This window comes from Cryptotermes secundus, unplaced genomic scaffold, assembly GCF_002891405.2.
Source record: "Cryptotermes secundus unplaced genomic scaffold, Csec_1.0 scaffold693, whole genome shotgun sequence".
Taxonomy (NCBI): Eukaryota; Metazoa; Arthropoda; class Insecta; order Blattodea; family Kalotermitidae; genus Cryptotermes; species Cryptotermes secundus.
Genome location: NW_019722434.1, coordinates 602857 through 627581, shown reverse-complemented (window position 1 = coordinate 627581; position 24725 = coordinate 602857). Strand labels below are relative to the sequence as shown.

General features: G+C 46.9%; 1 protein-coding gene across 8 annotated transcripts in view; it reads left to right on the top strand.

Annotated features, from left to right (window-relative positions):
• The window catches only part of LOC111861471 (potassium voltage-gated channel unc-103), a 164757-nt gene that overhangs the window by 101829 nt on the left and 38203 nt on the right, over positions 1–24725 (top strand). For 7 of the 8 annotated variants that reach the window (XM_033750337.1, XM_033750335.1, XM_033750336.1 and 4 more), the window contains 8 exons: positions 8954–9197; positions 9752–9933; positions 11552–11572; positions 17213–17367; positions 19039–19159; positions 20579–20699; positions 21334–21494; positions 22900–23048. In XM_033750337.1, the coding sequence (XP_033606228.1) occupies positions 8954–9197; positions 9752–9933; positions 11552–11572; positions 17213–17367; positions 19039–19159; positions 20579–20699; positions 21334–21494; positions 22900–23048 (1154 nt within the window). The remainder of the gene's footprint in view (positions 1–8953; positions 9198–9751; positions 9934–11551; positions 11573–17212; positions 17368–19038; positions 19160–20578; positions 20700–21333; positions 21495–22899; positions 23049–24725) is intronic. The other variant, XM_033750334.1, reaches the window with a different exon arrangement.

The following is a 24725-nucleotide window of genomic DNA, read 5'->3' as shown; positions in this document are numbered from 1 at the left end:
AACTAGCCTCCACTGTCTCATGGCAATTCCGTGCATCGTTTCTTTATTTTCTGCTTCAGTGGAGTTTGTGTAGGCCCTTGTAAGTCTCAAATGAAAGTCAAAGATAGAGTAACTTTACGACTGGCGGTTTACCACCAATCAAGTCGTCTTGGCGTCAAGCCCCATGAGACTCATGACCAGAGCTTTTTTAAACGAACTCTTGGAGTGATATGCCTTATGTAACGTCCTCTCTGACGAGAAGACGGGTTTGTCTCTTATGAACGTACTTGGCCTATGTCACTGTACATATCGCACATACACATGTATAGCCTGTTACTCTACACAAGTCCTCTGTAAGTACAGGCTTTACAAAGCAGATCATGTCTGTCTTACGTATCTCATGTTACAACGGCAGCTTAGCCACTTGAAAGGTCGTAGGCTTGACCACCGCCAAGTTTAAGCTTCTTATATTTTCTGTGTCTGGCTTCGCCTTGTCCTACACAGCGAACATTTTCATTCTCATGATATTGTGTGAATTCTGCTTGTTGCCTGCACACTTTTGAATCATGTAGATATGGAAGGTTGAAAGGCGTGTGCAAATCGCGGACCGGTGTGCACCTTGGAAAATTTCCATGTGGCGGAGAACTTTTTTCCTGTAGGCGCTGCAATTTTAAGAGTTGGATGTCTGCCGCTAATTCGCAGGCGGGGCAAGCAGAAGCTACTGATCTGGTTATTGCCTTAGGGAGGGTTAGTTTAATGTTGGCGCTCAAACGCTCACTTCTGAATAGGGGGTAGATTCTAATAAATATTCTGAAGGCCTTGGCTTCATGCATTTCTACATGCAGTCTTCACATATTCCTCTTATTCAAATTACACCCAGATGTTTTACATGATTTACAAAGGGGATATTCCGTAATTCGTTGCGAAATGAGCATCAGGGGGCTGAGTCTATGAGGAAAGTACATGACGTGAGTCTCTTCTTCATTGATTTTCATGTTTCAGCTCTCACACCACGTGTCAATAGCACTGAGACCTCGCTGCAGTTTTCTGAGAACATAACCCTCTTTATGGTCTGTCGCATCTATACATCATCAGAGACCTAGATGGACACCACGTGTTGGGGCGTACTGTTTATGTGCATGTAGTATACCATGTCGGGGACAGGACGGAACCTTGTGGCACCCTTGTCTGTATACCGTATGCCGTATGTCTTGTTTGTGAACCCCTGCCTTTCGGTCCAGAATCCGTGCCGCTTCAGAGTGTCCGGGTGCAGTTTCTGCCTCCGCGATTCTATTTTCAGATAACCTGGAATAAGGCTTCCTGAAGTTCCATCTGTCCTCTCATAAAGCGACGTGGCATGTGTGTGCCAGTGTTCAGGCGCCTCTCGACACGTGAGCATCGCGGCGTAGTGTGATATTGTTCGTACAGTTGGTAGCGCTCATTCGTACCATTGTTGCGATGTCGCGTGTCTCGTGTCCATTGTGGCGAATTGCTGCTTGGTGGGGGTAACATGTAAACAAAGGCTAGTTGCATTGGAGCTAGTAGGAATATTATAGACACGAAGAAATGTGGCTTATAAACGCGATTTCGAAGTGTTTGTGCTGTGCTTGCACACAAATAGCTCCGTAACATGACGTAAACGAGTGGGACCTGGGAACTGCAGTCCTGCCATCTGTTATCTGCTGTAACGGTTCTGATCGAATGTGACACTGTGCAGTAGAAGTTTTGCTGGCGTTACGCAATGATGTGTGTCTCCATCTTCATGGTGGAAGGATAAACTGCACAGGCAAGTTGGGAGCAGCGATCTCTGCTCGCCTGCTTGCTAGTTCCCCATGCTCTTTCACCGTGATGATTACGGCAGGACGTTCCTTCCAAACGGCGATGAAGCTCACGCCGTCACATATGGCTACAGGGAGTGAGACTCAAAGTCAGAGTCAGTTCGTCTTGGTGCCAAGTCCCTTGAGACTCACGACCAGCGATTCTTTCTTCAGCTGAACTCTTGCGGTCATAGACCTTATATAACATCCTCTCTAACGAGAAGACGGGTCTGTCGTTTACAATTGCTGCCGACCCTCGCCAGCGCATTCATTCTCAGGTCCGAGTTCCGCGGGACTCATGACCACATTTTACTGTCTTAGATTCGAGATTCTCCTAAGCTGGAGGGGAAGGTCCCCGTATTTATATCCCCCAGTTATACCCCCAGGCACTGAGTTCCATTTCGTCGCCTCCTACGTCTCGCAGGGCTACGGTGGAGGTATTCGAACCCGCCTCCACACGGGCTTTTCGCAGTGGGCCCTCAGATCCCGTAATTAGTTTATCTGTTTCTCGTTTCCTACCGTGAACCTAGCACAAACACCCAATTTTCTCCCTGTTCTTACCAATACGTACGGTGACCACGGTTGCTGTGTGTTGTGATGTTGACTTGTTCAGGGTATGAGTGTCTGAAACAGCTGCCACTGGAGAAACTAAGTCCGTTTGGGGATCTGCGCCGTTCCTTGCAAAGTCGGCCAAAGTACAGAAGTGCAAATCATGAGAGTCGTTCTCAGCCGTCAGCAAAGGGGTAAAGTGGCCCAGGAGGCCCATATGGTTGTGAGATGGCGGTGAGTCGAGCGATCAGTAGGTTTGGGGTTGTTGCCGGTTCTGGACTGCCGCTCTGTGTGAGCGGAATCGATTCAATTCCCAGTCGTCTCACTTGTTCTCCTTTGGTAGGCCGTTGCTAGGTTACGGTTATTGCTTACAGAATAGTCAATTTTGAAGTATCGACATTGCCTTGGCAACCTTTGAAGCGTTCCCGGTAGCGGGGCTGCCCGGCGTCCAACTCAGAACCCCTGAATGCGATCATGGAACTGGCTTCAAACGATTCCTGTTCGAACTGCGCAGACTTGCACGGGGCGCGATCGTTACTTGTTTCTTGCGTTGGACGCAAAACCAGCCTCTCGCCCGCTACGTCGGCCGCCACTTGTACTCACTCTCGTTTTGGGGCTCAGAGAGCAGAACGGCACTGGATTTTTTAATTCTTGGGCGTGTTTAGTTATTTGCTATTTGATGTTGCAAGGCAGTTATATGTATGCCTGTTTCCGTGCGTATGTCATGTATTTCATTTATGGCTTGCTTCATGGTCTGTCTCCTCCTCGGAACTTAAAGTTTGTTCGCGTCACGTGACACGGCCAACCCGTTCGTGTGGAAGACGCTAATAGCGTTTAGAGTTTAGGAAGCTCTTGCTTTAGTTCATCCGTGACGAGCGTATATTGTTGGATCAATGTGAGTTACGATTGGGAGAATTGCATTGTTGGATGCCAATGCTAATGCGACTATCCCATGGAACTTGCTAAGAAACAAATTTGTAAAGATCATCTTACTCTTTCTGTTCAGTTTTAAGATTCTGTTGTCTGTGATAAGAAATGAGGTGCAAATCCTCTGTTGCTGTCTGTCTGGTAAATTGCTGGTCACCCTCGCCAGCACAGTCATTCTTTTCGGATCCCGCGGGGCTTATGACGGCTATGTTTTTTTTCTGTCTCACAGCTGCCTCGCCTCAAACCCTCCGTTCCTGCAGATGCAACTGCACATTTGAAACTCGCTGCTGTGCAGATCGCCTGCCTGTGAGGGTCACATAATTCAGTCTCGTGCGCTATTCCACACGAAAAGAAGGCCTCATCTGGTCTTCACGGCTTCTGAATGTTGTTGCTTCGGCCTTTGAAACGTAGCTAAACAGCTTTCGAATTCGTTCTCTCGAATAATTTAGTCTGGAGTTTCCGCCGATATTTAGCGGACACACGCACACACGGACAGACTGACAGACAAAGGATCTGTGCAGGTATAAGAGCAACATGGACACGAGGAAATTGGATTTTGCGGCGTTGGTACCCTGACATAACCTCAAATTATACTTGCATGTGGTTGGACTGAAGTCGTTTCCTGCTTGGTTGCCAAGTCGCCTGTACGTCCCTGCATGTGTTCCTGTGACCCTCATTAACGCTCATTAATGTCTGTGAGATGATAAAAAGCTCAAAATGATATGGAGAGCGGGCCTCAGCGCATGCGCAGATTGTTATGTAATCGCTCGTAGTTTCTGCATAAAAAAACATATATTACTTCTGAAACCCACCGAAGACTTAGGAAATCGGGAACAGTTCATGGCAGAGTGGAGCAGAAGAGAAGGTGGGATATTCACGTAAATTGAGTCAAATGGCAGACTTTCTCAGATACTTCTTCTGAATCTATGAAATGTGCTCTGACGAAATTATGCAAAGCGTTTCTACTCCTGCCCTAAGGCTGCTGTAAACTGTCCCGAACTTCTGCTTGTTTCGTTTCCCAACAGAAGCCGCTGCAGTGTGGACTCTTGTTGGACTGTTTACATATCCTGATCTGAAGTCGCCGCTGACGTGGTTACCTGTAGCAAATCGGACGGAAGGGCAGAAGTAAACAGAAGCACCCTCTAAGTAACTTCCGTATCTGATAGACTGTCCTTCATTACGGCCTGGTGCCCTGCCAATATTTTCGCTTTCATGCACTGTTTATTAGTATTTGCGGCCATATGTACACTAACCGTCACAGTTCTGAGCGTCTGGTTTGGTTTATTGGGGTGGGGTGGGGCGGGGTGAGACTGAGTCCACTTGGTACGTCGGCCACTAACTGGCTTCTTGTACCAGCCCCGGATGGTAGGCGGGTGTGAAACAGTCAGTGAAATGATAATTGGCAGGAGGATACGTGGCACTCTGTCCACCACAAATCCCATATGACCTGACCTCTGTTCGAACCTGGGCCGCCGTCATGGGAAGCCTGCGACTGACGGCCGCAGCGCCTGGTTGCTAGGATACCGCGCAGTACAGGACAGTTGCGGAGGGAGCAGTATTTAGTGTATTCAAGAGCCTGTTCCTCTCTCGGGTGCGGCAGGAAACTTGCGGTGTCTGCAAGAGGTTCCGTTTGTCCCGAGCAGCAACGGATTAGTTTATTTTGACCGGATATATACATCGTACAGTGTGCCCCAGGATATGTACAGCGCGTTATTAGCAGAAAACAGCGTTACCGAGCAAAAGTGGCAGCGCACAGGTATCGCCAGGCTCGTGTCTCACCGCAGTAACTGTGCAGAGTATTGTGAATTGTGGCGCCGTGTTTTCATGTTCAATATGCCTCCTGTCATCGTCCGAACGCAGCCTGGAATGCAGAAACAGTGAACTGCAATATCGTAACATTCTCCGTATGGCTCGTACATGTTGAGGTGAAGCATTGGTCATGACGTGTAACAGGCCATGGTGACCCATAGGGCTGTGAGACGTCGAGGTTCCCACACTTTCTAGAGAATCGGCTCACAGATGGCGGCAAGGTTTCAGCCTTACGTGCCGGCTGCCCTTTACCCCCAGGAAGATTCCCGTTTCTCATTTCTGTTAGAGGCTGAGTGACCCCAAGGCCATAGTGTGGCTGGAAGGATTAGGTCAATTGAAAAATCCAGTGAACACGTCGGGAATCGAGCTCGTTGTTGTCCGGCTTGTAGCACAGAGACTTGGGAAACTACGTTTTGTTGATGCACTGTGTACATATTTTGCGTCGTTTCTGCAGGAACTGTTGGGCGCTTAAGGAAAGGAAGCGAAGGCAGTTTGAATCGTTTGAAATTCCCTTGTTCTGAAAGAAAGCGAAGTCGCCTCCTCCCTTTGGCAGTTAGTCGGAAAATTTCTACCAGATTACGCGGCTCCACATCTCTGTGTAGAGCCAAGTCAGTGCACTCTGCACTGTCTGTCATTGCGTTCCACCAAGAAGCGAAGCGAGTGGCAGTGATTATACAAACCTCGCTCCTCATAAATGGATTCTGTCGAAATTTCGTAAGTGGTACCGACGTTTGTCGCTCGCTCAGCAGACGACGTAGTGACGCACGCCAGAGAACCTCTTCTGGGTCGGTGATCGTAAAGCGCAATGCTGTCGAAACGTCGAGCGGTGACCCAAATGCATGGAGCGCGTAAACGAAACATCATTGGAAGCGTGGCTAGGGACTCATTCCTTTCAACGGAACGCAACCTCTGTTACATTTCATTTGTATTTTCTCCTGTTTGTTTGTACACCCATGTGAATACATCATTTGTCATAAGCTTCCATAGAACTAACTTCCCCTGCTTTATGCCGCATTCCTTTCCAGTACTGCTTGCTATCGACTGATACATAGAGACCGACTTTTAATGCCACCTACGACGAATATCACGCACAAATAACCAATTGTAAACCGTCTCACTTGTGTAGTACGGTACATTTCACACATTTACATAAACGCATTGTCAGTACTCGCAGAATGGACACGATACACCGAAACAAAATCGCCCACTAGTTTGTGACATGTTGCATAACTTACGTCCTTGCGACATGTTAACGCCCTACAGTTCTCTGCTACTGTAACCCGAAATGCCGCAATTTCAGGGCTTCGTCTCACCGTTACATTACCTTCTGCTGTGCTCTATGGAAGAGGATTCGCCTCTTTGTTTGTAGACCTCGCCATCTTGAGTCGGTAACGAGGAGCCGCCATGATTGAGACTACGGTGTGTGATTGTCGGATAACAGAGCTCGATTGTTGTGTCTGAGTTGGTGATCATGGAGCCATCTAGCGGAACGTAAGGTTTTTCAAGCCATGCTGGACAACAAGCAGGAACGTTCGATGTCAGTGTACTCGTGTCGTCTCAACGGAGTACACCATGGTCTGAACAGGAAGTTCGGCGTGCGGCCGCATTGTCGCCAGCAGCGCAGATGCTCTTTGTCCCAGAAACTGCTCTACCAGGCCGTCAGCAAGGTGACTGCAGTCCCTGAGAGAACCGATCTGTAATCAGATTTGGTGATATCTCTGGTCCGGTATCCCGAGTGATCCTGCAAAGCTTAGAGAACATTCTGGCCGTAACACTAGCGTGCAACAGTTGCTGTCAAGTGCGGTGGGCCTCAGTTTGCCCACCGGTGTTGTAACATAAAGCACATCCCTTCTCCACTGTCCATACGACTCCTGTAATGGCCAGTAAATAGCGTCAGCAGTTGATTTATCCGCTTCGCATCGTGATGTAATGTTAGTCTTGTGCCGCCATGTTGCGCTGCTGACAGCTGATGGATGGCGTCGCAAGGGGCCATTATTTCACAGCGGCGCTTCCTGGCCGTGTTTGAGCTCTCAGACCCATCCTGAAGCCGGGACCGCAGACCCTGTCTGAAACGTCACACCTTTCGCAAGAAAAGTCCCTGTGTGTTTCTGTATGGTGACTTTGGTTCCCATAATGTGTTGAAATACAGTAAACCCCGCTAATCCGGAGTAATGGGGGCGAGAGGCCTTACGGATTAAGCAATAATCCGGATTAATGAAGAAAAAGGTGTTCTGAAAGGAAGAAACTTAGAATACAATCAAATGGAAAATTTAATGATATAAATAGTGCCGATAAAATAAACACAGATATCACTGTAGAGCCTTTATTTAAAACCCATGAAAAGACAGTGCATTTATTCGCCGACAGAAGCCTCAGCAGTTGCACTTGTTTCTGAACGTAATGACGCAGGTTTGCAGAAACTGTCTCAAGTTTTGTCTGAACAGACAAGTGACTCATCTGCCTGCCTAAGTGCCACGTGTCCTCTCATCTGCCAACAGCATGTTTCGCTCCGGATTAACTGCAACCGGGCTAGTGAGGGTTTACTGTATATATAATCCAGAAACCTTCTAATGATGACGTAACGATCAACGTCACTATCTGATGATGACGCAACTTGAAAGATATTTTAGGCACGGTTTAGTATGTTTTGTATGTGCCCGTCTTGTGGCTCATGTGTTCGCTTCGTGATGCTTACTGCACTGCACTGCACTGCTTTTCCACACGGAGCCACCATGATCGTGCTATTCTGTATATTAGCCACTTCTTCTCGACCCGTGACAAACAGAACTGACAGCATGGTGGCTCCGTGCGGACTGGTCCCAACACGAGGCATATAGTTTGTGTGTGCTGTTTCCACTGAGACCCGTCCAGCCTGTGACGTAGTTGTCACCATGCTGCAGTGACGTCACTTTGTCCTTTGCGTAACCATCAAACACAAATCTGACGGAATGTCTAGACTAGGTGAAGGGGAAGGCCAAGGAACCGCCAATTCGGAAACTAGACACTTGAATGAATGAATGAATGAATAAGGGGTGGGCCTTCTCGGCCTTTGCACCGCGACCCACAGTGATCTATAGACACTTAGTCAATTCCCCATAACATTATCCAGATATAAAAGAGAGTACAGTGATAGATTTTCTAGCGCCTTCTTCTGTATTCTGTCTCTTGATGTAAGTAACTGCAAGACGTTACTCTGACCCTGCGCCAGTGGCTCAGCACGTAACACTTCTGCCAGGCTTGTCCTTTGCCACTCCCCTTGGGCCTACTCGTCCCTCTAATTTACATGTTGACGTATGTAACATTTGCTTGGCAACGACCTGGACCACGAGCTACACGAATCTTGTTCTTTTCGCTTTCTCGGTATTGGTTTCTACGGGCAGTTGTTTTGACATTGTAGCAAGATGGCGGGCTCGCCTCTTCTATTGTCTTAATATCTGAAATTGGTTTCCGGTCATTCACAGTGTGGCTGTGCGCTGCTGTTGCAATAGATGCAGTAAGAATCCGGTCATATACTGCTTCCTGCCAGGGTAGGACGTTACGTACTTGTATATGTACCGGCATGGTTTAGTGGTGCAATGAACGCCTGTTACGAATGCACTTCCTCATCTCGTCCAGTCGCTCGAGTCTTGTGACGCCGGAAACAGTCGCATCTGGCTGCAATGTACGTCCCGGAACCAGAAGAGTCTAGCGAAACGCGCGCGTGCTGCCTGTGTTAGGACAGTGCGAAAATATCGCGCTTTCTTGCAGTATAGAAGTTGAACACAATACATAGTTTGAAAAGAAAGAAAGAAATCACAGATTTGATAGAAAAAGATAGTGACGAGTGAGCAGAGGTTAGCTGGCTGGTGTGACATGCCGACGCCCTGTTGCAGGTGCTGTCGCTGGGCGCCGACGTCCTGCCAGAGTACAGGCTCCAGACCCCGCGCATCAAGAAGTGGACCATCCTCCACTACAGCCCATTCAAGGCGGCCTGGGACTGGCTGATCCTGCTGCTCGTCATGTACACCGCCATCTTCACGCCCTACGTGGCCGCCTTCCTGCTCAATGAGCCGGACTTCAGCACCCGGAAGAGTAAGAAGTACGGCGATGACCCGATCGTCATTATAGATCTGATAGGTACGCCAGCTTGCCAACACAGTATTGTGTCTGATAGGTACGCCAGCTTGCCAACACAGTATTGTGTCTGATAGGTACGCCAGCTTGCCAACACAGTATTGTGTCCTCTTGTTGGAACGCACGTTCACAGCTGGTGAAGGGGTTTCCTGCGGCCCTCCTCAGGCTACACCGTGTTTCTCTCTGCGGTACAACTAAATATTATTGTCCTGTTTGCATCCAGCCATTCCTTGAAATTCTATACCATTTTTCTTTAGTATACGCCCCGAGAGCTTGGACCTTCTCAATGTACACATCCCAGCAGGAATGTTCCTCAAGCATCCACTCATTAATCAACAATTTTTCTGAAAGAAATGCCTTAGATCTGAGATTCTTAATCCATCGTGACGAAATTTGTATTGGCACTGACATTTTTATGTGACACTTTTCTTATGCCCCTATATTTCTGGAGTTTCCTTGAAAGCGCAACGTCCTCTTCCGGATGCCCGAACAGGCAGAGCGACTGGTGTGCTCAGTAGATCCTACATAACGCAGCCTCCTCTGTGTGTGTCTTTCAGTGGACGTGACCTTCATCGTGGACATCCTCATCAACTTCCGCACGACGTACGTGAACAGCAACGACGAGGTGGTGTCGCACCCTGGCAAGATCGCCGTGCATTATCTGCGAGGCTGGTTCCTCATCGACCTGGTCGCTGCCATTCCATTCGACCTCTTGCTCTTCGGCTCCGACACGGACGAGGTAAGAGCGGCCGCAGCCTCAGTGCTACATCTCACACTCAGAAGGAGTTTCTCGATAGTTCTTGTTGCGGGAATGTGACAGATGTTGGATACTAAAATACGTATAAAACCAGTAGCCTGTGTCTAACGAAGAGATCAGAAGTTCATCGATTGTCCTTCAAAATGCATGGGTAACTGTGGTGTAGCTTTCTTTGGTCTGGTATTTCGCCCACATTCCTTTAGTCTGCGGTCTCATTTCGTTCTGAGAATTGCGTCACAGACATTGGGCCGCGTTACCCAGTGTTTAATGACGTTCATTCTGACGTTTCGCCAGAAAAGCGCATATCAATTTCTTGTGAAAAGTGGAAAAAACTTTCGCATGTTGTGTTGTTAAAAAGGATCGTGAAAAGTATGGAAACGAGTCTGGACATTGGGTCTCTTGGTGGACTTACATTTGAAAATTAGTGTTCTTCTAGTGTAAGACTTTAAGACCCTGGGCTCCTCGTGGTGTCAAGAGGCCACATTTCTGTTGCAGTTGTGTGTACATACCTTAAAGAGAATATTCACGGTGAAATCTGCCCCTCCTAGCTTTCGTACACGAGTCTGTTTAAACTTGGTGTAATATTTATATTCTGCAGCTTTACCTTTCTGTCACTGCCAAGCCGTTGCTCAACCATTGCAGCAGGTCTTGTGTGCGCTGCTTCCTGTGAATGGACTGTATGATTATGTAACAGGATTTGATCTGAATGTATTTAAACGTTGCAAGTGCTACAACTTTGTTACGTTTCTGTTGTACTCGCAGCGTAACGGCTCTGTTAGAGTTTAGCGTCTCGGATGTGCTTCTTGTAACGTTTCTGTTATACTCGCAGCGTAACGGCTCTGTTAGAGTTTATCGTCTCGGATGTGCTTCTTGTAACGTTTCTGTTGTACTCGCAGCGTAACGGTTCTGTTACAGTTTAGCGTCTCGGATGTGCTTCTTTGCCAATCACAGTGGCCGCGCGGTCGAAGGCACGAACTGTCTTCGCCCGCTCGAACACTGGGGTCGTGGGTTCAAATCCCACTCCAGGCATGGATGTATGTGTACTTTTATTCTGTGTTTGTGCTGTCCTGTATGTTGGTAGGGGCCTTGCGACGGGCTGATCCCCCGTCCAAGGAACTCTACCGACTGTAGAAGAAGCGGCCAGGGCCCTACAAAGGACTGTACAGCCATTGCTGACGGAATGAGAGTGTGTGTTCCTTTAGGAATTGTTCGTCTCGAGTGCAGTTTTCTTGTCAAAAAAGAAAACCTTCACGTAGTGTCATGATGCTGCCTGTCAGCACTAATTTGTTTGTTTCCAGCGTGACAGTTCGCAGCCTGAGAGTCGCTGTGAGATTCCTGTGAGAATGAAGAACCGTTTCGATGGTTTAGCTGCGACCTGGCAGAACTGTCTTTCGTGTGATGTTCTCTATTGTTGCATTGAGAGTTAGGTTCGATATCCGTTAGTGTTGCATGCTGTTAGAATGTGGCCTTAGAGCCATTATTGAGCATTGGACATGAGGAGCATCAGTTACTATGATTTCACGATGTATAGTAATTTTATTTTCTCAGTAGCTTCATGTGCGAATGTTGTTGTTTTATGTAGACTTTTATATTCTTACAGTTGGGCTTGGATGCTGATGAGGTTAGTTGTGATACAAAACAATTTTGTTCAGCTTGTAGGAATGACGCAGTTGAAACGCTTGTTGATGTTGGTTCCAGAGCATTCAGAAATAAGCTGTAGTGGTTTATTGATGTTGTCACTGCGCAAATAAGTGTTTACTTTTTATTTCATGTTTTCATGTGTTGCTTATAAGATGTCGCTTATGTGTTTATTGCGTGTGTTGGTGCTTCCTGTTTGTAAAGTACGAACGTTGCCGAACTTCCTGCTGGATCCGGTCTCGCTGCAATAGGCCACATATAAAATATAATTATGGTCTTGTCAATCGACATTTTGCAGTTTGTCGTTTCCCAGAATGAAGTCTGGTAATTACAGTTGCGTTTCGTTATAGGTTTAACGATTATAGTCAAGCAGTATCTGCAAACGGCGGCGTTACGTGTTAGAGAAAATACTTCTCTGTGATTATAGCAGGAAATGTCTGGCGCAGCGCTCGTCAAAACATCAAGCAAACCCTTGCTAATCTGAATTAACTGGGAGATGTCATCCGGATTAAGCGATAATCTGGGTTTATGAAGCGAAATATAGCCATAAAACAAAAAAATGGAAAATTTAATAATATAGATAGTATTGATGAAAACAGACAAATATTTGTCACTCCAGCAATTTCTTCCTCTGTCAGAAGCTGAAATTCAGGGTCTCTTCCATCCAGGTGAACCCAATCTCGGATATTTCCTTGTGCGGTTTCAGTCTCTCCAGCTGCCCTCAACACAGCCTGAAAGTCCTCTCGCTCCAATCCCCCTTGCTCCTGTACTCAAGCCGCCTTGTGCGGTTTCAGTCTCTCCAGCTGCCCTCAACACAGCCTGAAAGTCCTCTCGCTCCAATCCCCCTTGCTCCTGTACTCAAGCCGCCTTGCGCGGTTTCAGTCTCTCCAGCTGCCCTCAACACAGCCTGAAAGTCCTCTCGCTCCAATCCCCCTTGCTCCTGTACTCAAGCCGCCTTGCGCGGTTTCAGTCTCTCCAGCTGCCCTCAACACAGCCTGAAAGTCCTCTCGCTCCAATCCCCCTTGCTCCTGTACTCAAGCCGCCTTGCGCGGTTTCAGTCTCTCCAGCTGCCCTCAACACAGCCTGAAAGTCCTCTCGCTCCAATCCCCCTTGCTCCTGTACTCAAGCCGCCTTGCGCGGTTTCAGTCTCTCCAGCTGCCCTCAACACAGCCTGAAAGTCCTCTCGCTCCAATCCCCCTTGCTCCTGTACTCAAGCCGCCTTGCGCGGTTTCAGTCTCTCCAGCTGCCCTCAACACAGCCTGAAAGTCCTCTCGCTCCAATCCCCCTTGCTCCTGTACTCAAGCCGCCTTGCGCGGTTTCAGTCTCTCCAGCTGCCCTCAACACAGCCTGAAAGTCCTCTCGCTCCAATCCCCCTTGCTCCTGTACTCAAGCCGCCTTGCGCGGTTTCAGTCTCTCCAGCTGCCCTCAACACAGCCTGAAAGTCCTCTCGCTCCAATCCCCCTTGCTCCTGTACTCAAGCCGCCTTGCGCGGTTTCAGTCTCTCCAGCTGCCCTCAACACAGCCTGAAAGTCCTCTCGCTCCAATCCCCCTTGCTCCTGTACTCAAGCCGCCTTGCGCGGTTTCAGTCTCTCCAGCTGCCCTCAACACAGCCTGAAAGTCCTCTCGCTCCAATCCCCCTTGCTCCTGTACTCAAGCCGCCTTGCGCGGTTTCAGTCTCTCCAGCTGCCCTCAACACAGCCTGAAAGTCCTCTCGCTCCAATCCCCCTTGCTCCTGTACTCAAGCCGCCTTGCGCGGTTTCAGTCTCTCCAGCTGCCCTCAACACAGCCTGAAAGTCCTCTCGCTCCAATCCCCCTTGCTCCTGTACTCAAGCCGCCTTGCGCGGTTTCAGTCTCTCCAGCTGCCCTCAACACAGCCTGAAAGTCCTCTCGCTCCAATCCCCCTTGCTCCTGTACTCAAGCCGCCTTGCGCGGTTTCAGTCTCTCCAGCTGCCCTCAACACAGCCTGAAAGTCCTCTCGCTCCAATCCCCCTTGCTCCTGTACTCAAGCCGCCTTGCGCGGTTTCAGTCTCTCCAGCTGCCCTCAACACAGCCTGAAAGTCCTCTCGCTCCAATCCCCCTTGCTCCTGTACTCAAGCCGCCTTGCGCGGTTTCAGTCTCTCCAGCTGCCCTCAACACAGCCTGAAAGTCCTCTCGCTCCAATCCCCCTTGCTCCTGTACTCAAGCCGCCTTGCGCGGTTTCAGTCTCTCCAGCTGCCCTCAACACAGCCTGAAAGTCCTCTCGCTCCAATCCCCCTTGCTCCTGTACTCAAGCCGCCTTGCGCGGTTTCAGTCTCTCCAGCTGCCCTCAACACAGCCTGAAAGTCCTCTCGCTCCAATCCCCCTTGCTCCTGTACTCAAGCCGCCTTGCGCGGTTTCAGTCTCTCCAGCTGCCCTCAACACAGCCTGAAAGTCCTCTCGCTCCAATCCCCCTTGCTCCTGTACTCAAGCCGCCTTGCGCGGTTTCAGTCTCTCCAGCTGCCCTCAACACAGCCTGAAAGTCCTCTCGCTCCAATCCCCCTTGCTCCTGTACTCAAGCCGCCTTGCGCGGTTTCAGTCTCTCCAGCTGCCCTCAACACAGCCTGAAAGTCCTCTCGCTCCAATCCCCCTTGCTCCTGTACTCAAGCCGCCTTGCGCGGTTTCAGTCTCTCCAGCTGCCCTCAACACAGCCTGAAAGTCCTCTCGCTCCAATCCCCCTTGCTCCTGTACTCAAGCCGCCTTGCGCGGTTTCAGTCTCTCCAGCTGCCCTCAACACAGCCTGAAAGTCCTCTCGCTCCAATCCCCCTTGCTCCTGTACTCAAGCCGCCTTGCGCGGTTTCAGTCTCTCCAGCTGCCCTCAACACAGCCTGAAAGTCCTCTCGCTCCAATCCCCCTTGCTCCTGTACTCAAGCCGCCTTGCGCGGTTTCAGTCTCTCCAGCTGCCCTCAACACAGCCTGAAAGTCCTCTCGCTCCAATCCCCCTTGCTCCTGTACTCAAGCCGCCTTGCGCGGTTTCAGTCTCTCCAGCTGCCCTCAACACAGCCTGAAAGTCCTCTCGCTCCAATCCCCCTTGCTCCTGTACTCAAGCCGCCTTGCGCGGTTTCAGTCTCTCCAGCTGCCCTCAACACAGTCTGAAAGTCCTCTCGCTCCAATTCCTCTGGCTCCTGTACTTAACTGTGAACATACTTCTTCATACTTCGATCGGCATAATCCGACATCCGGATTAACTGTAGCCGGATTAGCAAGGGTTTACTGTTTTGTGTGTACTTGGTTCGACTCACCTTTCATTTGAAATGCACATCGATTGTTTCTCTGTTGGTACTGGCTGTAGCGAATGTCCGTGTTCTGTCCTTACAGACAGATATGCCCCTGCATCATAGCAACGCAGCCAGAGTGTGACAGTGTGACTGTTTGTTTCACGCACTTGCCGCTCATTGTTACCGCCCTTATGCTTACCGTCTTCTGATTCGGGGTTAGCAGGAGACAGATTTGTGCTGGCCAGCGGATCGTAGGGTTCAGGAATTCAGAGCAGTAATCATTATGCTTTAAAAATAATCCGTAATCTTGATTTTATTTCATGTAACCACACAGCTGTTCCCTCGTGAGTGTGCACAGAGTTTGGCAACATTTCATACAGAATCCACTGAGCAAGGAGCACAACATCTGGACAGCCTCGTCGTTTGAGCTTGTTTGCTCACGAAACCATCTCAGATCTAAGGGACTTTGACAACGGCGGGTTACACTAGGCGCTACTAAGTGTTCATTTGCTAGTATTCTGAAAGAGTACAACGTTTCGGAATCTGGATCGGTTTACGTCGTCAGGTGAAATGGGCCAGTGAGTGAGATTAGTTCCTTTTAATGAATACAACTTAATAGGTGCCCAACTACGCTTTCGCCTGAGGACGGAAACAAATCCAGGAACCGAAACGTGTACTGTCAGAACACTAGACGATGGACAGAGTACAGGGAAACTGTAGCCCCGAATGACAGAATGTTCCAATGGGGAGGGGGCGTGGCAGGGCGTGCTACCGAAACAACGAGCCAATCCTGTGCCAGCAGACAACACATACCCCAGTTCAAGATACCGAGACCGGAGAACAAGGGCGACTCACTCAGAGCAGCTCCCGAATTGGTACTTATTAATCATGCAGAAATTTGCGGATGAAAGCAAACTATGTGAGTACATACCCTCCGCCTGGAGACACAGCCGGCAGGAGTTGCAGTAATTGGAGAAATGGCGCGACCTGTTCACCACTGCAGAGTATAGCGTTGCCAAGTCTCGTTTTCATGGGTAAATTGTTGCTTGTTTTATAATTGTTAGTTTGGGGCTTCCCCCGAATGTGTAAAATGGAATAACTTGCTAAGAAACTGTGAAGAAAGCAGTCTTTGGAGATGTGGCGTCGTGCAGATATTGTGTTAACCGACGTTTCGGAGGAACGTATCGCCTTCATCTTCAGGGTAGAAGACAAGAAAAATCTGCGAGCGAACCAGCGTGAGCAGATGCAACAGACACTTGGAGTATTGGCTTATAAACGCTTCATAAGAAAAGAGACGTTCTCATTGTAACAGCTTGAATAGCCCACCGGCCTGCTGACCGCAGTGAATCGCACAGGCCTGTAGGCCCGCTTGTGAAGTCATCGGCAGAGAAGAAGTTGCAACACGCGTCCCTTCAAATTTAAGGTCACTCCCTCTGATTTGGTTTGACGACATTCGAACTGTCGCCGTCCGGAAGAGCAGGCTGTAGTAACGTCTGTGTGCCGCAGGGCAGAACCGTAAGCACGATCAAGATTACTCACTTTGTATGAGTATGAAGGGGAGATATTTACATTAAAACCATTAGAATTCCGGTACAGGTTTTAGCAGCTGTGTCTGTAAGGAAATGTTAGGCACACACAGAATCTTTCAAGTACTTTTACAGGTATAGATAAGGGCTGGGAATTGGGGCGTGGTGATGCATGGGGCACACTTGGTTCCAGAGTGCTTCGTCTTGAGGAAGCCACGAGCATTACTATCGCTCCTAACAGCAATAGACGTAGGGACGAATTCTTGAGCCTGCATTGGGAATAATTCCCCACTGATGTGTGCTGGTCGTTTCTCCGAGCGTTTCTTCAGGAATGAGGCCTGCGCCTTGTTCTGAAAAGCTATTTGCACCCCCGTTCCCAATGGTATATAGAAAGTGCTCCCTGACTTGGTATCTGCATTACAGTAAACCCTTGCTAAGCTGTAGTAATGGGAGGAAGGGTCGAACTGATTAAGCGATACAAGACAAAGCAACTTGGAACACAAATAAATGGAAAATTTAATGACATATAAGCAGTGCCGATGAAAATAAATAAAAAATATCACTGTATGACCTTTATTTAAAATTTATAAAAACAACTAATTTGTTCTTCGGTAGAGAACTCGGAACTTATTTTTATTTTTGAACTTAATAATGCAAGTTGGAAGAAACTGTCAAGTTTTGTCTGAACAGACAAGTGACTCATCTGCCTTCCGAACTCCCAAGCGTCTTTTAAAGTACGTACTCAACTGTGAACAGAATCTTTTCATATTTCGATCCTGGTTATCCGACGTCCGGATTAACTGTAACGGCATTAGCGAGGGTTTGCTGTGACTTGTGTTGTGATTCTGCGTGCGATGTTCCCAGACGACCACCCTCATCGGCCTGCTGAAGACCGCCCGTCTGCTGCGGTTGGTCCGAGTCGCCCGCAAGATTGACCGCTACTCCGAGTATGGCGCTGCTGTACTCCTGCTGCTCATGGCAACGTTTGCTCTCATCGCTCATTGGCTGGCCTGCATCTGGTAAGTCTGTGGAAATTTCAAGAAGTCGCGAACGCAGAGTCGAATTATCGTTTTTTTCCGCGAGATGTGAACACAGAGAGAGAAAATCTCGTTTATTATGAAAAGTTGCGTAGGGCTTCCATACCTGGACGTGGGGTGCCATCTGCGGCCCCCTGTGCCCATCTTTCTGGAGAAGAATCGAAGTTGAGGGATAGGGGGGAAGAAAAGGAAATATGATGCAAGATTTGAGGTTTTCATGGCGGTGACCATGAAGAATGTCGTCTTCTGGGATGTGGTGTCGTGTACATCTTGTGTGAACCGACGTTTCGGAGGAACATATTGACTTCATCTTCAGGGTATACAAATTTGCGAGCGAGGAACCAACCCTGAAGATGGAGGCGATACGTTACTCCAAAACGTCGGTTCACACACGATCCACGCGGCGCCACATCCCAGAAGACTATATGCTTCAGGAAAAATGTTAATACCAGAAATTCAAATTACCATTTAAAATTGTTATTCTTCTAACCTGAATACAGAGCATGACCACAAAAATAACCTGAAATATCTTGAACGTAAATTTGTAGGCGAATTTTGTATCCCCAGTGGTGGCACCCACCCATATGAGAGTTTTCTCCAGAAACCCGGGCAGCTGGCAGTGTTCAGTACCCTGCGAGGCAGCTGTGCATTGCCATTTTGTTTCAAGTGCGTGGCTACCTGTTATTCAGCTTATGTTGACATCTTGCTCTGTCCCGCTGGACGTAGCTGACAGTGGTACAGTCTTCTGGGATGTGGTGCCACGGAGAACACTGTTACAGGCCATGGAGGCCCACAGGGCTGTGAGACATTGAGGTTCTCACATTTTATAGACAGTCAGCTCACAAATGGTGGTAAGGCTCTCAGCCCTACATGCCGTCCGCCCTTTACCCCCAGGAAGATTTCTGTTGGTCTGTTAGATGCTGTGTCAACCTGAGGGCCATGATGATGCTGGAAGGATTAGACCAATTGAAAAATCCAGTGACCTCATCGAGAATCGAATCCGCGACCTTCTGGCTTGTAGCGCTGCCACCTTAGCATACTGGGAGTTTATTGATACACACTGTCTCCATCATCAAGGCTGAAGAGTGAGCCAGGCAAGTGACAGGCACCCAGCATGAACAGCTCATGTTGCTTGCTGGGCTTATTCTCCCACTCTCACACTCTGAAGATGGAGGCAGTGTGTTCCTCCAAATCATTGGTAAATTTCTATCATACTTCACGGCGTCATATGCCAAAATCTGGTACTCTTCGTGATCACCACTGTGACACCTAACATGGGTGATGAAAGTTAGGTTACTTCAGTTTTAATTACATTCACTTAGTGTTTCAGTATGTGGATGTTATGGCTAATTTTTTCTATCATCATTCTGAAGGTGTTCTCAATAATTTCCATTTAAGATTTCTTCAGCTAAAAATTGTGTGCAGCTTATGCAGAGGTTAGAGCAGTTTCAGTGCCACAATAAGCTGACAGCACAGAGTTTGGCTTCCAAAATATTTACCCTGGCCCTTGGCCTTCATGCTTGATGATCATGTGACCAGCATTGAAAGCTATTTGTGTCTGTAAAGCCAGTTCCCCATTATATTTCAAGACCATCCCTTGAAACCCACAGTTGTTGCTGATATTCACAGACAGAAAATGTTCTGATGTTGCAGGTACGCAATTGGACATGCAGAGCGCCCTCTGCTCAAAAGCAAAGTGGGCTGGCTGGACATCCTGGCCAATGATACACACCAGTTCTACTATGCCAACAATACAGGCGGGCCTTCCATAAAGGTATATTGGACACCTCTGAAGTTGGTGAAATTTCTGTAAATACGCAGATACATACATTTTGTGGAAAGGCTGTCCAGTGGCAAGTGTACAAAATTCTTTGCAAACCCGCAGCATAATTTTTAAGTGAAAACTAACTGTCACACAAATTTACACTACTCCCCCCCCAATATACACTATACATTAAACCATAAATGATCATCTTGACGGAACATTCACATATATTAGCCAAGTGCATATATAAACTGCAAATACAGATTTGTTAAAATGTGGTTTTAATAATAAAAAATGAGGTTGGATTTGGCTTAATCTCTCAAAGATGAGAGCATGAAATTGGCAGTATTCTCCAGTGTATGTGCTATTTACTTATAGTTTCCTACATAACTTGGCATTTCACCCTCCTCTGTTTTATTTTCCTCATCTTTCTATAGCTTTCTTGGCCAATAAATTAAAACTCTGTGTTGTGCATTAGTTTGTTTTCTGTGGTTAAGTTTGAGCAACGGTTAATTTTATAGCATAAAAATAAACAAACAGGATGGGATATTGTAAAAAGATTACAGTATCATATTTGTAACAATTCATTTCTTCTCATTCATAAAGTCTTCTTTTAGAGACTGAGTAGCTGCTGCAGTGTGCAGAACATTACCTTGTTTGTTTCAGCACAATCATCTTTTGTTTGAAAGGTCAAATTGCAGATTAATCAAATCTTTGAACTTTTAAGATGCTCGAAGCACAAACTGTTATTGTTTCTTAAGAGCTGTGTAGAATTAAGACACGTCCACTGCTGTGTGCCTGTTCTGACATTTTACCTTCTGGGCTAGTCATTTTCCCATCAGAACAAGTTGAACATGCAGCATTCAGAATAGAAATTTAGGGAACAGTCAAAAAACAATTGACAGTCGATGTGTGGTCTAACTCATACAAGCTGTAACAAGCTATACTTGAAGTGTCTGACCTCTTGAGTGACATCTGGAGGAGAAAATAAATGACATTTGCTTGACTGGATAGCTTTGGTGCACAGTAAACTTAGTCTGTCAGTTGATGTGACTGACAGCTAATGTATTGACATAAATATTTATCACAGTGAAACACTAGTAAAATCGTTAAATGTGTCAGTACACTGTACATTATTGGAATTTGATTGTTACGTGCAAGTATAGCCCACACTCTTATGTTAACCCCACATTCCAACTAAAGAGCAGTATGTAAAGGTTAGTAAATAAGTAAGCCCAGAAGAATCTGTAGACATTGTTTTCTGGTTGTATTGCTGAAGGAGCTGCATTACTATGATGAAATCATTCACAAAGCCTAGAAGTGTCTGAGAATATTTGTTGTAGGGTCATATAATTTTCTCAGTTACAAAAAACTGGTATCCAAAACAATCCTGTATCTGAAGATAGTGAGATATTCTTTTGTTTATAGTCACGGTACATCACCGCCCTCTACTTCACATTCAGCAGTCTCACATCTGTGGGGTTTGGCAACGTGGCACCAAACACTGATGCAGAAAAGGTCTTTACCATCTGTGTGATGCTCGTCGGATGTAAGTATACTCGCTCACTAGAAAGAACCTGGTGATTCTCACAAACATGGCTCGAATACATATCCAGAATGGCGGTCACTTGGAGTTCATGACCTTCAGCTTTTGAGGATGGAAGAGTTAGCCAAGTGTGGCTAAAGTAGTACAAATACAGTGAAAACCAGGGCCATCACTGCGTTCCTGAGCAAAGCAGATCAGTGTATAATATATTGGGCCTTTGAAGGGGGAGGCGCAGAATGCTTACTGTTCTCCTTCTTGTCATTGGTTTTTTAACGGGTCCTGGTAATGGTTCCCCCTCTTCCTATATCTCTATCACTTTTCCCACTTTCTTTTCTGTCCTGAAGTCAGAGGCACAGTATCATGCCCAGAAATAATGTAATTTGTTGTTCTGCCATGTTGAAGTTTTCTTCACCTAGAGTAGATCAGATGAAGTGCCGAATTACCCTTTTAACCTCTCAGTTTTCTTCCATTGCAAAGTAAGATATTCGTTCATAAGTGAAATTTGAGATCTCTCCATTCTGGACTTGTGTTGTCAGCAGAAAGTATAGTGAGCAAGGTGACTTGGACAGTAATAAGAAGTGCCTAGACCCATCATTATAAAAGCGTTATAATACTTGACACTGTTTTCATCTTGCAGCACTTATGTATGCTAGTATATTTGGCAATGTCTCGGCAATCATCCAGCGGTTGTACTCGGGCACTGCACGCTACCATACTCAGATGTTGCGCGTGCGTGAGTTCATCCGCTTCCACCAGATCCCCAACCCGCTGCGACAGCGCCTCGAAGAGTACTTTCAGGTGAGTCATTTCACTGCTGACCCTGAGTATGCTGGTCTGCGGTTTTCACAGAATGTTTCCTAATACAATTGAAATACACGCCGTGTAAACTTCTGCATATCACTCTGAAACTGGAAGATTATTCTGAAAGCTGTCAGAGTGTAACTGTGCACTAACTTGAAAGTAATCTCCGAAAAATATGGACTGTTAGATTCCTCATTTTTTTAGAATAGTTACAGAGAGAGCTAGACCTGAATTCCCAAAATATCGCCCCTTCATTCGAGACCAATGTATGAACTGCGATGTATTTGGGAGGAAGAATCAACCAAGATGCTATGCTAGAATTTGCCAGGAGGGACTGAGGAAAACTGAAAAATCTGAATCAGTATGGCTGGTATACTGGCTTAGATTTGAACCGAACACCTCCAAATACAAGTCTACAGAGTTGCTGCTATACCAACGTGCTTGTTGTTATCAGTAGCATAACATGGCACTAGTCATGACTGTATGGGATGGGTTGTGGTCTGCATTAAGGGAATAATAGAGATTAAAAAGGTAAAGGAGGTAAAGCTATTCCTGTAATAGGCCATGGAGGCCCAAAGGGTTGTGGAATGTCAAGGTTCCCACATTTTCCAATCAAAAGTTCAATACATTGCCATACTTGTCATATAAAGTCATCTTCCATGATTTCTGAGCGTCATTCTGAAGGAATTCCCCTGCTACAGGAGATTTCTGTTATACGAAGTGTTACATTCTTAAAGTCGCCACATGTATCTGAGGCATGTCATATTGGAAACATGGAATGTGCACTCAGTATGGTAGAGAGGAGTAGGAAATGACATGACTGAGCTGAAAGTATGGGGCGAGCCAGGGGGAACTTGGCATGTGCATGGCCACGGATAGGACATGGCGGATGCTTCCATGACACAGAAACAAAACTGAGGATAATGTAAGTCGGTATGATTGGTCACCTCTATTCTTATATTGACACAATTATTTACACTTAAAATACTTCAGTGCTCTAGAAAGTAATTATTTCAGGACAGCAAACAGCAGCACGCATGCTGCATGGTATCAGCTGAGCTAGGACTGACTGGCTTATGCAACATCCAGGGTAATGGATCTGAATTAATGAGGCTTTACTTTATTTGTATATACTTCCTCCTCCTCCCTGTACCTCCCCCTCCTCCTCCACCTTGCTGAATTAATTAATTCTCAAATTATTTTTCTGTAAATATTTTACATTCATTTGCTGATAACCAGTTCTGTCTCCAACAAAGAAACTCTAATAGTACCACAAAGCTATTTCATTACTCAAAACGGCATGTATCCATGCATTAACATTTTTGAGGCGTGCATTATGTGACCAGCCGCCAAACTATGCCATGTAGATGATGTCAGAATGTTAACTGTTGAATTCTTGCAGCATGCCTGGACGTACACAAATGGTATCGACATGAACAGTGTACTGAAGGGGTTTCCTGAGTGCCTTCAAGCCGACATTTGCCTGCACCTAAACAGGAACCTGCTCACCAACTGCTCTGCCTTCGAGGGGGCCTCGCCTGGCTGCCTCAGGTACTTGACTTGCAGGAAGCATTTCACAATGAACTTGTTTGAACTGTGTAAGGGAGTTAGGATGTTACCTAGTGAAGAACCCTGTGGTCTGTACATCTTGTCTGGTATTGGGAGGTTAGAGAAAACTAGGAGACTGTTATAGACAGGTAAAAGGGTAAGCTGTTCCTGAAACAGACGATGGAGGGCATAGGGATCGGCTCACAGATGGCAGTGAGGTTGTCAGCCTTATGCTCTGGGCGCCCCTTCCTCCCAGGAATATTCCTGGTACTCATTTCCGTTAGATGCTGGGTTGACCCCAGGGCCATACTGTGGCATGAAGGACTCAGTCAATTGAAAAATCCAGTGACTTAATCTGGAAACGAATGTGCACGTAGCATTGTCCCTCAACCAATTATGCCACCACATGCCCCTAGGTTGAATGTGCACCCGAGAAATTATACTTAATTTTGATAATGAGACTCCTGGATTGAAGCCATTTAAAAGATGTGAGGAGAATACAGAGTGTCTGAAATGAACACAGCCTATGAAGAAACTGAGTAACTTCACTCCCAGTGAAGATGCAGGCAAACTGTGTGAGGTGAGAGGTGTAAGAACTCACCTAGTGTTGTGCTGGTAGCTGTTGGTAAGGTGCTCATGCACAATTGCCATGAGTTGGTGTATACAAAATAGCATCATTCACACTGCAACAAAATGCTGTCAGAATTTAAGTTTCCCATGACTGTTCAGTTGAAGTTTCAGCAGAAGTACAGCTGTGATCCGCAAACAGACACAATTGTTAACTGGCTCCAGCATTTGCCGCAATGTGGCTGGCACCTGAACAAGTCAGAGCCAGTGGGGAACTTTCCAGTGAAGTCTGCAGAAGTCCATTTGGTGAGCAAGTGGTAAACTTTTGAATTACCTGTTCACCAGTCCATGACATAGTAAGTACATGAGCAGCTGCACTGGGGGCTTACGAATTGCAGTTACTTCAGAAAATACAGGAACACGGCTTCTCATGGTGCTGCGACTACATTATTTATCAGATGTATAATGATAGTGACTGTCTCAAGAGAGTGTGCGTCGGTGACAAGGCTACTTTTCACATCTCAGGTAAAGTTATCCAGTGTAATTTTCGCATTTGGGGATCTCAGAATTCTCATGATGTGGGAGAACAAGAATAGGGTAGCTTGAAACTGAATGTGCAGTGTGGGTTAGTCTGTGCTGGAGTGACCAGACCAGTCTTCTTCCATAAAGTAAAATCTGCCTTGATATGCTGTGCCACAGGCACCTGACAGCTACAGCTTTCAGGAAATGGGCCACCACCACATTTCTGGCATGTGTCACTGAATTCCTCCATGAACAATTCACAGGAATGTGGACTGGTCATGGTGACCCCTTTCTGTGGCCCCCTCAATTGCCTTATTTGACTCCCCTTGACTTTTTTATATGGGGATACATCAGAAACACGTGTTGGACCAGAGTCAGTGATCTGCCTGATATGCGCTGTAGTCCATCGTCCATGCAGTGGCATCTGTAACTCTGAAGATGTTAAGAAACGCTTGACACAGAATGTCTGTTGGCTGTATGCTGCACCATAAGGTTGGCACATGTGGAGGTCTACTGATGTAACATAGACCTCAGACAGCATGCATGTATCTTCATTATGGAGTGATATCATCAGTTTCTTTATTGGCTGTG